Here is a 12724-nt window from a genome sequence, read left to right on the forward strand (position 1 = left end):
CGTTAGCACAACTTTTGGAATGCTTTCTAGTTACTCCACTTTGTATTCTGTTATTGTTATCCCATTGTATGTGTATACCACACTTTCCTTATCCATTAGAATTATCTTTTAAAATGCAAATCAGATCATATTCCTTTTTGGCTTACAACTCCTCAGTGGCTTCTCATGACCCTGAGTTGTACCCTTCCTTTGGCTGAGACCCCCTCCTTCAGCCTCTTCCCATCACCCCCTGTGCTCTGGCCATGAGGCTGCTTCGTGATCCCAGAATATGCCAAGCCCTTTCTCAGCCCCACACTAGCGTCTCCCTCTGCCTGGAACCATCTTCCCCACTCCCTTTCACACTGGTTCATTTTCCTTCCAGATGTTGCCTCCTCAGGGAGCCCTCCCCAGTCACTCTCTTTCATCCCCCCTGTTTACTTCCTTCACATTATCTGACTTTAGTGACTTGTTTGTTGTCTGTCTCCTCTCACTGGAATGGGAGCTTCACAAGACCTAGGCCTGGCCGTCTGGGTCACTGCTCAGTAAGGTGTGGGCTCAGGAAAGATGTTTTGATGAGCACCTGGCTGAATGGGCGCTGTCAGGCTGTTGGGGGGGGGGGCATGGCCTGCTGTGATTTGTTGTCACTTGCTCACTTGTCCTAAATGCTTATTTATAAAAACACTGCTATTAGAAGGTGGTGTAGGGAAGGACCTGAACTAGCCTGTTAGGAATCCAGGTTTTTCTCCCTCTCTTCCTAGTATCCATACCCTCCTGATTACGTAGCTGGACTGAAGATCTCAGTGTCTCCTTACAGCCAATCTAGGTAGGTGATGCTGACAGCATGCATCTTCTTAGTTCCTGACAATTTAAAGATGTCAGGAGACAGAGAAACTAAGAATTTTGGATAAAAATAAAGAGCTTTATAAAGAAATAAATCAAATCTTTTAACCACAGGAAAAAAGAAACCACGGGCAACATAAATAAATTATTTGAAAATTTTCCCCAGAGAAATAGCAAAATTTCCACTCATTTGCATTTAGAAGTTTGTAATGAGGGAAAATCTGTTCAATAAATAGAAAAAGTAACTGATTTTCAAATTACACATATCTATAGAAACACATAAAAATTCACAGTTAAAGACGAAGAGATCTTAAAATGAAAAGCCCTTACTTAATTTAGTGTGCAGGCAAATAGCTAAGTGATAAATGTACTGTGTATTTCTTATGTGTTGCAAATATCTCCTCCTACTCTCAGCTTGCCTTTTCATTAATGGTGTCTTAGAATAAACATGTTATTGAATATAACTGTACAGAACAGTGAATAAATCATACAGTACAATGTGAATGTTTCACAAATGAACTATATGACCAGCATCCAGATTGAGAATCAACATTACCAGCAATCCCTAGAGCCTGTTAATGCCTTCTCTGGTCACCACCCCTCCAAGGTAACCACTGTCCTGGCTTAATGTACACAGAAGATGAAGTTAGTTCTCTTTGGTGTATGTTTGCATGTGGGATTCAGAGCACTGATTTGGATAGCTGCCAGTCACTCGTGTTTGTTGCTTCTGTTGTGATGGTTTATCCATTCTATGATTGATGGATATCTGAGTAGTTTCCAGGTCAGAGGCATTACAAATAGAGCTGCTGTGAACATTCTTGTACATGCTTTTGATGAGCACATGGACATGTTTCTGTTGGGTATACACCTATGCTGGTCATAGGATGTATATAAATTCTCCTTTAGGAGATATTGGGAGAAATGCCAACATCTGGTACTTTTTGTCTTTTTTGTTACAGTGGGAGGATACTGGTATTGTCTTGTGTTTTTACTTGCATTTCCTTAATGACAGATGTAGTCAAACATCTTTTCATATGTTTATCGGCTACTTGGATAGCCTCTTGTGTGACACACCTGTTGTAGTTTTTTGCCCATTTTTCTGTTGGATTGTCTATTTTGTGTGACACACCTGTTGCAGTTTTGTGTGACACTCCTGTTGTAGTTTTTTGCCCATTTTTCTGTTGGATTGTCTATTTCATCTTACTGTTCTTTCCTTATTGACTTTTGGGAAGTCTTTCTATAGCCTGAATACAAGTCCGTTGTCAAGTATATAAATTGTGAATATCTTCTCCCATTCTCTGGCTTGATTTTTCACTCTTAACAGTGGCTCTTGAGGAACGGAAGTCTTAAATTTAATATAGCTTTATTTATTTTTTTTTCTTTTACGGGTTAACTCCTTTCTGTTTCTAGTTAATTAAAATATCTTTGGTAAGTAAATATCTCCAATTTTAATACAGTCGAATTGAGCAATCTTTTCTTTTATGATAGTTCTTTTAGTGTCCTACGTGTCTAAGGAGTCTTGCCCTACTCTGTGTTCATGAAGATAGGAACCCTGTGTTCTCTGTGATAAATCGTGTTCATATATTCATGGGTCTGTTTCTGACTCTCTTTTGTTCTATTACTATACCTGTCTAGCCCTACCAATACCACATTGTCTTAATTACATGAAAGACTTTAAAGACAAGTTGTCCCTTGAGATATAAGTGAGGATATTACCTCTTGGATATTTTCTGCAGCTAACATCTAAAATTATCCTTTTTCAACGTAAGATAGCCTAGAAGAAATAAAACAATAAATATGAAAAATAATTAAAATTGTAAGGAAGGGCAACTTAAACAATACTAAGGTGTCATTTTATGTCAGTATTTACTTAAGAAGTCTAGTTTGAAAATTCTCTGCACTGTTGAGGATTCTGGGAGACAGATACACTCATTTCATTGCCAGAGACTTAGAAAATGTGAACATTTCTTTTGGAGTGCAGCTGGGCAAACAGAGCATCAAAAGTGCCAGTACCACCTGTAAACCTACCCCTACTTCCTGCAGGTCAAAAGAAGAAAAGTGCTGCATGCAGAGAGATGTTTGTAATAGCGATGCTTCCAGTAGTGAAAACTGGAAACAACCTGTGTTGTGGCCACATGATGACATCTGAGAGCAGTCAAAATGGTGAGTATAGTAACTATACAAAACAGGAAAGAGTGTGAAATTCTACTAAATTAAAAACAAAATCCGTCACAACATTGTAAATCAACTATATTTCAATAAAAATTTAAAAATAAATTAAAAAAATGAAATAATTCTATAATCAGAAAATGCATTGAATATAATTTCATTTAATGTTTGAATAGTTAATATAGTCACATAGTACACAAATTTAAAATATTTTTAAAATTAAAAAATTTTTAAAAACCAAAATTCATCAAACCTTGATATAGACTATCTATTAAAATTTGGGGTATGTACAGATACAGGTTGTAAGGGAGTAAGAGGAGGAATGAAAATGATAGGATTATAGGTACAATTAATTATATCCCCCCCAACCCCATTTTCAGGTTTCAAAATGATCATCAGAAATCTGGCTGTTTGGGTGTTTTCAGCCACCAGCCTGGGGCAGGTTGCCTCTTTTTCCACCGCCCTGCCTGGCTGAATCCTACTCATTCTTCACATATCATTAAATGTTAGTGCATCATGGAGACCTGACACCCCTTCCTAAATTAGACCCTGGACACACACTTTCATTTTCTCTCCAAGTCCTCTGTACTTCTCCTTCGCAGCACTTTTCCTTTGCCTCTGGAACCAGGTGGCTTGAGTTTAAATCTCGGCTCAAGTCACTAACAAGTTACCCACCACTCTGTGCCTCAAGTTCCTCATCTGTGGAATGGAGATAATGACAGCACCTTCCTGAGAAGGTCGTGGTGAGGAGCTGTCCAACTGGAGCTTGTTAAATGCACTGTGTTCTGGGTTCACAGTGAGTGAATCTGTGGACTGAACTGTATCCCCCCAAAATTTGTACATGCAAGCCTTAACCTCCAAAGTGATGGTATTAGGAGTTGGAGTCTTCGGGGGATAATTAAGTTTAGATGAGGTTATGAAGGTGAGGCCCTCATGGTGGGATTTGCACCCTCATAGAAGAGATAGCAGAACCCTCTCTCTGCCATGTGAGGCACAGCAAGAAGGCAGCCTTCTGCACATCAGGAAGAGAGTTCTTACTAGAAAATAAATCAGTTGGCACCTTGACTTTGGATCTTCCAGCCTGCAGAACTGCAAGAAAATAATCGTCTACATAAGCAATAGAAAAAGTAGAAAAAGCAGTAAATGTTTGTAAAATGATTTTTAAACATTTGCTCATGATAAGCTCATGTCCTAACCCCTCCTCTCCTACCTGGGGCCTCATGGCCACTGCCTGAATCCTGTTTGGCCTGAAGTTAAAGGAGCAGGTGTTCTCCATTTGGTGACCCTGGGCAAGTCCTGTGACCTCTCTGGCCTTGATTTCTTCATTTAGGAGGACCCTGTGATCTCACAGGGTTTTGAGGAAGAGGACCACTGAGCAAAAGAACCTTGGAAATGCTTCAGATGTTGGGGTAACCACTGTGATTCCCTTAACAGCAGGGACCCCCTCCTCTCTCCCCACTGCCTGGCTGCTGGCCCAGGCTCAGGGTCAGGGTCAGGGTCAGAGTCAGGGAAATTGCCTCCTACCTCTCTACCTCTGTGCTGCCTAGGAGGGCTCCCCTGAGAGCCAGGCCAGGGGTGCTGGTGGGGGTCCTCTGGGCTACCCCTGCCCCAGTCAGTTTCCCCATTCCTCTCCCTTCCTCTTCTTCCCTTCCCCCACCATAACCTGAGTGGACAGAGACCCTGACAGGACTCACAAAAAAATTATTTTTTAAAGCCTTATTGAGATATTGACATATAAAAATTGCATATATTTAAGGTATACAACTTGATGTTTTGATGTACATATATATTGTGAAATGATCACCACAATCCAGCTAATGAACATATCTGTCACCTCTACGTTCTTGACCATTTTTGTGTGTGTTGAGAAGATTTAAGATACATCCTCTTAGCAGATATCAAGCATTCAATACAGTATGATTAATCACAGTCACCATGCCACAATTCGGTCTTCAGAATTTACTCATCTTTCATAACTGAAACTTTGTGCATTTGACCAACATCACCCTGCTTCCCCCTACCCCTACCCCCTGGCCCCCACCAGCTTTCTCTCTGCTTCTATGAGTTTGACTATTTCAGATTCCACATAAAGTGAGGCCACACAAGTATTTCTCTTTCTGTGTCTTGCTTATTTTGCTTAGCATAATGTCCTTCAGTTCCATCCCTATTTTTGCAAGTGACAGGATTTTCTTCTTTTTTTTTTTGTGGCTGAAAAATATTCCAATGTGTCACAATTCTTATCAGTAACAATCCCCAACCCTTGAACAGCTCTTGACAACTTTTGTCTGCAGGACCGCTTTATACATGAAATGTTCTTTTCATTTGAATGCTCAGAAGGAAATTTCTTTGATTGTGTGGGTTAATGAATATAGCTTATGCAGTCTAGAAGCACTTCCTTCTGAATGTTTTTCAAAGCTGTAAGGGCAGCAAAGCCAATCTGTAAACTTGTAAAAGTTCTACTGTGACATTTCAAGAAAGAATGGGATTCTTCCCCAGTGGGGGTCCCCTCTGGTATAAGGTGTAGGGGAGGGTGGTGTCCCGATGCACATTGTTTCTGAGGAACCACCAGGTGCTGGCCCTTTACTTCAGTTTCTCATCCCCAAAACTTCACGAAATAGGTATTCTTTCTCCCATTTTGTGGTGGATCATACTGAGTTGTCAGAGTGCTTAAATAACTTGCCCAAGCTTCTCAGCAGATAGGTTACTGGCAGAATTTATCTGTTGTAATTCCAGAGTTTGTGCATTGAAAGAACAAAGCAAAGCAAAACAAAAATCTCACTTTTCTGATTATTAAAAAAAGTGTTCGAGAGGAGGGTATAGCTTAAGTGGTAGAGCGCATGCTTAGCGTGCAGGAGGTCCGGGGTCGTGTATACACACACACACACACACACACACACACCACATTTTCTTTATCCAGTCATCTGTCCATGGACACTTAGGTTGTTTCCGTGTCTTGGCTATTGTGAATAGTGCTGCTGTGAACATTGGGGTGCACATATCTTTTCAAATTAGAGTTTTCTACAGATACATGCCCAGGAGAGGGATAGCTGGATCATATAGTAACTATTTTTAGTTTTTTAAGGAACCTCCATACTATCCTCCATAGTGGCTACACCAAATTACATTCCCACCAACAGTGCTACCCTACCTTCCAGTTGATTAAGCCTGTCTTCTTTCAGCTGCTCCACATTCCATGGATAGGATCCTGCTGAAGCAGTGGGGCCAGTTAAGTAGCCTCTTGAATCCCTTCCTTCTTTTGTTTTGTTTTGTTTTTAAAGCCCTTCCATAGTGTTTTCCATGTTTGGGGAACTATTTAAGTGCTTAAGAAATACTGATTCAAATAACCCTCCAAAGAAGGCTCTATTATCATCGTCCTCATTCAGTAGTTGTGGAAACTAAGGCACAGGGAGCAGCCCAAGGCCACCTGGCTTGTGACGAGGTGGAGCTGGGTTTGGGCTGGGCAATGTGGTTCAGGACCCTGTGAGCTGGGAGCAGGCGCTGGGGCCACTCAGAAGCAGGGAGGGGTTCCTGCTGTGTGAAGAAGCCAGTACCTCTGATTCAGGTCTCAGTCCCACATTCCCCGACTCATCACCCTTATTTCTTTTAGGCTCTGTCTTATTTCTTCAGGTGCCCTGAGCACCAGTTCATTGACACTGTTGCCAAGCCTGATCACATTAACAGGACTACAGGCAGCCTGGCCAGTGTCTTTGGGGGCATCAAGGATGACACCTGCTTTGCAGTCAAGGCTGCGGCACAGACGGGTCTGAAGGGACCATACCCGTGAGTCACTGTGCCCGGGCCCTTCTTCAGCCCCAAAGCTCAGTGGATGGCAAAGCTCAGTGTATCGGCCAGTTGGCACGGAAAGGTCCCAAACTGCAAAGGAAGGGAAATCTGACGTCTGCTGCTCCCTGGAAGCTACCGGGAATCCACACTAGCCTCAGCCCTGCCGCACTTATCACCCCAGGCAGCTGTGTGTTTACTGTGGGGTGGGCTCCCTGACGCTGGGGCCCTGTCTTTGTTTCCCGAGCTCTGAGGTGTCTGGTGATTGATAGGCGCTCAGTGAATGTTGATTGAATGAATGAACTGCGGATGGGATTAGCTGGCTGCCCAGAAGTAGCCCATCTACTGAGATTAGGAGATTGTTTACCCATGAGATTAAGGCACTCTGGGTGCAGCCTATACTGGTCAGGAGGCCTGGGTTCAAATCCCAGTGGGGTCCCTGACACTCACCTTGGATGAAATTAGTTTGTGTGTTTAGGCCTCAGTTTTTTTGTCTCAAAGTTTTTTTGTGAGGATGAAAATGAAACATATGTACTGGCTAGGAGTCCAGGTAGACATGAATGGTGGGCGCTGAGCCTTTGGGCTGGGATCACGGAGCCACAGGGTCCCTGTCTGCTCTTAGCCTTACTCCTTCTGAGGAAAGGTGACACCATTTGGGGGTCCAGGGTTGACTTTCCTCCCCTCCTCACAGATGCTTTTCCTGAAGGGGGTTCTGCACTCTTGACGGGGCTTCAGCCTCTGGGAGGCCAGAAGCTGACATTCAAAGACCTCCAGAGTCCGGCTGGACATGTCTCACACCAGCTGAGGCTGGACTCCAGTAAGTTCTCAACTTTCCTCCCACCTTTAACGATTAAGAGGCAACCACGGTGACGTGGCAAAGGTAGAGGAAGTAATAGGGTGCCAGGGAAGCAAGGTCCTATCTCTGCTGCATCCTTCTTGAAAACTCTCTTGACCTTCCGCCTTCTCTCTTTCCTGGCATTCTCCCACAGAGGCCTGAGAAGGGTGGCACTCAGCCTCCCTCCTTTAGCCTCCCTCAAAGGGAGATGGCTCCTCATTCTGGGACAACACAAACAAGTCCTCAGGACTGTGAGACCAGCCTTAGGGCCTTTGCCTCAGAGTCCTGTCCCCAGACTGCCTTGCAAAGGTCATCCCACCCACCTCAGGTGGAGGCTTCCTTCTTGCAAGGACTCTGCAGGCTTTGAAAAAAAAAAAAAAAGTAGTCTGTTTACAGACATCCAGTAACAGGCAATATTAACATATGGCAATAGCAACGTTTTCCTCTGAGAGGCTGCAGGCTGCAGGTGGTTGCATGAGGGTTCAGGGACATGGGCTGTGCTGTCCTGTTTGTTCTTAATTTTCCAAACAGCATGTCAGTTTCATTCGCAGTCTCACTGCCTCTCCCGGCTTCTGTGGGGCATGCTGGAGGCTTTCCTTCTGCAGGCTTTGGGCAAAGTGTTGGGCCCCAACATCCCAGTCCCTCAATTTGCACACCTTAGAGGCTTCCCCAGGCTCTGGGGACAGTGCGGGTGGGGAGGCTCCTTTCCTTAGAGAAGTTTTCCTCAGGAAAGAGTGAAGGGGCCACCCGGTTCTGTGCTCAGTGCCCCTGGGGGAGCCTAGAGGTCGCCCTTGGAGAAGGGACTCCGGTGATGTCCAGGGATGTCCCTTTTGTTCACAGTGCCCCAATCAGCTTCCCACTGCAGATGAGGCTGAAATGTACTTATCCCTGTACAGGAAGCACACTGACCTAAATTCACAATGGGGAGATGTGCCCTCAGATCTTTGCCAAAGAACAAGTTTTTATAGTGGAGACCCACAGCTCTACTTTCTTGAAAGTAATAAATAGTTGATTGCTTAGGTTGGTTCCCTTTGAAGGACAGACTCTAGAAGTAGACAAATATTATTTCGGAACATAAAATGCTCAAAAGTTATAATTAGTATTCTCAGAATGATTTTTTAATGGAAGTTTATAGTTGATTTACAATATTGTGTTAGTTTCAGGTGTACAGAAAAGTGATTCAGTTACACACACACACACACACACACACACATGTATTTTCCGGTTCTTTTCCATTATAAGTTTTTACAAGATAGTGACTATAGTTCCCTATGCTGTTCTGTAAATCCTTGTTGTGTATCTATTGTAGACATAGTAGTGTGTATCTGTTAATCCCATACTTCTGTTTTATCCCTCCCCCCAGCCTGTAGGTTGTCTTTTCATTTTGCATATGGTTTCCTTTGCTGTTGTAAAATAAAATTTTTATTTAAAATAAGAAACAGCAACAGAAGAGCTCGGCTATAAAGTTATGAATATTTTAGAATGTGAAGCCACGGGCAAAGACAATATATAAATATAAATAAATAAATAAATGACAGATGAAATGTAGCAGTTCAGTCAGGTCTAGGTAGAAAGAACAGAGACCATGGAGAGGGGATGGACAGGGTTGGGAAGATGAAATTTTATTAAAAGAAAAAAGAAGAGGAAGAGATTTCCCAAGGTTAAAGGACTTCAGATGAATAGGGCTTACAGATCTTGGAGTAAAGAAGACGTTCTTAAATAAGATGCAAAAAGGAAAGGATTACAGGCGTACCTCAGAGATACTGCAGGTTCAGTTCCGGACTACTGCAATGAAGCAAGAACTGCTCTAAAGTGATTCCAACTAATTTTTTGGTTTCTCAGTGCATATAAAAGTTATATTTACGCTATACTGTAATCTATTAAGTGTGAAATAGCATTATGTCTAAAACATTTACATATCTTACTTTAAAAGTTTTTTACTGCTAAAAAATGCTAATCATCATTGAGCTTTCAGCGAGTCATAATCTTTCTGCAATAGTAACATCAAAGATCACTGAACAGCAGAACAAATACAATAATAATGAAAAAGTTAGAAATATTGTGAGAATTACCAAAACGTGACACAGAGACATGAAGTGAGCAAGTGCTATTGGAAAATGTGGTTGAGACTCTTGATCGATGCAGGGTCACCACAAACCTTCAATTTGTTTTAAAAAAAAAAAGGTAATATCTCTGAAGGACAATAAAATGAGGTATGCCTGTCATACATTTGTATCAGTAAGATACAAAGTGCTAGAAACTTCAAAAGAAAACATAAAAAAGGGAATATCCCAGCCATGGTCTAGGAGAATATATCCACCATGCATATATAATCAAGAAAGGGTCTGTATCCAGAATATATAGAAAGCTGCTTGCAAATCAATAAGGAAAAGACAAACCACACACTATAAAAACAGGCAGAGGAAATCTAAATGGCCAATAAACATGGGAAAAGCTGTTCCATCTTACTGATAATCAGAGGAATGCACATAAAGGCAATACAATCCATTTTCATTCCCATCCCACATTGATTAGAGAAATGAAGGAGTTTAATTAAGACAGGATGAGGAATGTGAGGAAACAAACTCTCTTAGATACAATTGGATTGTCTGTTGTTCTTGGCTGGCAGTCTGACAGAATCTAACAAAGTGGTAAAATATGTACACTTTCTATCTAGTCCTCAGTATCTGTTTTAAAGAAACCCCCATATCCAGGTGCACAAAGAGGAATGCTCAAGAATTTGCACTGCAGCATTGTTTGTAATATGGAAGAAAATCTAAAAGTCCATCAGGGACTGTTTCTATACTTTGAAACATGACTGTGTAGAAAGGACTGTAATAGATCTAGGTGGGCCAACATGGAAATATCTTTAATATTGTTAAATGAGAAAAACCAAAGAGATACCTTCACCCCCATGTTCACTGCAGCATTATTTGCAATATCCAAAATATAATAACCACCTAAATGTCCATCAACAGATGAATGGATAAAGAAGAGGTGGTGTATATACAATGGAATATTATTCCGCATGAGAAAGAAGGAAACCCTGCCATTTGTGACAACATGGATGGACCTTGAGGACATCATGTGAAGTGAGATAAGTCAGACAGAGTAAGATAGTACTGTATGACATCACTTATATGTGGAATCTAAAAAAAAATTAAATTTATGAAAACAGAGAGTAGAATGGTGGTTACCAGGGGCTGAGAGTATGGGAATTGGAGAGAGGTTGTCTAAGTGTGCAAACTTGCAACTAATAGATAAATAAGTTCTGGAGATCTAATGCACAACAGAGTGATTATAGTCAACAATACTGTGTCATAAATTCCAAAGTTGTTTAGAGACTGAATCTTAATTATTCTCAACACAGAAAAGAAATAATAATTATGTGATGTGATAAAAGTGTTTCGTAACATTATTATAGTTTATATAAATGTACCAAACCAACATGTTTTACATCTCAAACTTATACAATGTTATATGTTAATTATATCTCAATAAAACATAATACTAAATTAAGAAATAAAATCCATGATGAAATGAAAAAAAAACTTAAAAAACAAGTTGCAGGGTACTGACTGGCATATATAAAATAGACAAACAAGTTTATACTGTATAGCACAGGAAACTATATTCAATATCTTGTAGTAGCTTATGGTGAAAAAGAACATGAAAACAAATACATGTGTATTCATGTATGACTGAAGCATTGTGCTGAACACCAGAAACTGAAAAATATTGTAAACTGACTATAATTCATTAAAAAAATTTGCAGGACACTGTGCAGTTTGACTCCCAATCATGTAAAAAAGAAAAAAGAATGCAATACACACACACACACACACACACACACACACACACATATTAATTCATGGAAAAAATGTTCAAAGGCATACACACCAAAATGATAGAAGTGGTTAATAACCTTGGAAGAGTTTGCAGGGAGGTAGGGAAGCTGAAGCAGCATTAGAATAAGGAAGCTTTTGTTCTATCAGTATTGTTTAAATCTTTTACAATGAGAACTTATTTATAGTTTCTTAATGAAAAAAATTGAAATTAAAAAAGCAAAGGCTTACAAGTGCTGAGGTGGATGAATAAAAGAAAAGACTTGGTTCTAAGCACAACTTTGTGAAATTATAGGATACCAAGGATATGAAGAAGGTTCAAAAGCTTCCAGAGAAAACAAACAATAATAATAATAATAATAACAGTAATACTAATAAATCATTAGAATGACATCTAACTTTTCACTACCCTGATTACTAGAAGTCAATAGAACAATGCCTCAAAACTTCTAGGTAAAAATGAATTTGAAAAGTAGAATTCTATTCCCAGCCAATCAAGTAAAAGGAACAAGTAAAGGCATTTTCAGAATTCAACCTCCCTTTCTGAGAAAGTTACTTGAAGATGTATCCCAGCAAAATGAAGGAGAAACTGAGAAAGAGGAAAACAAGGGGTGCAGAAAACAGTAGATCTGACCCAAAATAGCAGTGAAGGGAAGTACAATGACAACTGTGTAGCAGCTGAGAAGAGCCTTATCCAGATTTGAGCAGGAGAATGAAGGTCTCTGAAAGGAGGGATGATGCCTCTAGAAAAAAAGTTAGCTCCTTTGCAAACAGATAGATGGAGGAAAGGCTGAATAATTTTGAAGATATGGTGAAGGCAGAGTATTCTTTTGTCAACAAATATAAGAAAAGTAATCAGCAACTCTAAGAATAATGAAAAAATGGGGAAGGAAATCATGGTCCAAATATAAGGCAAATTAAATGAGGTAGATTAGAAATAATTGATGGACAATAAGAAAAGAGAATCCATTTGTCTTTGGTGGCAGAAATGCTTTTCTTTAGGTGGCCCAGAGTTTCTTTTTGAACCCATAGCAAGATAAATGTAATCTTAGCATCCTTTTTGGCCCTATAATATTTACATAATAATAGTAACATAAATACTATTTATTGGTTTTCAGCATTTAAAATCAACTTATAAACAAAGGACTGAGCAGAAGGTTAAGGTTACTAAGCTTGACATTGCAAATGCCAGGGTGTAGCTGGTTCAGGGTTGGGGGAGGAGAGTCGGGGTGGAGGTGGAAGACACAGCTGCTTCGTTGTCTTGTGTTATGTGGTG

General features: G+C 40.5%; 1 protein-coding gene across 1 annotated transcript in view; it reads left to right on the forward strand.

Moving 5' to 3' along the window:
* The window catches only part of LOC102510705 (left-right determination factor 2), a 29455-nt gene that overhangs the window by 4856 nt on the left and 11875 nt on the right, over positions 1–12724 (forward strand). Inside the window, exon 2 of the mRNA XM_032466591.1 lies at positions 2863–2982. Within this exon, the coding sequence (XP_032322482.1) occupies positions 2895–2982 (88 nt within the window). The 5' untranslated portion in view covers positions 2863–2894. The remainder of the gene's footprint in view (positions 1–2862; positions 2983–12724) is intronic.

This window comes from Camelus ferus, chromosome 23 (genome assembly GCF_009834535.1).
Source record: "Camelus ferus isolate YT-003-E chromosome 23, BCGSAC_Cfer_1.0, whole genome shotgun sequence".
NCBI classification, from domain to species: Eukaryota; Metazoa; Chordata; class Mammalia; order Artiodactyla; family Camelidae; genus Camelus; species Camelus ferus.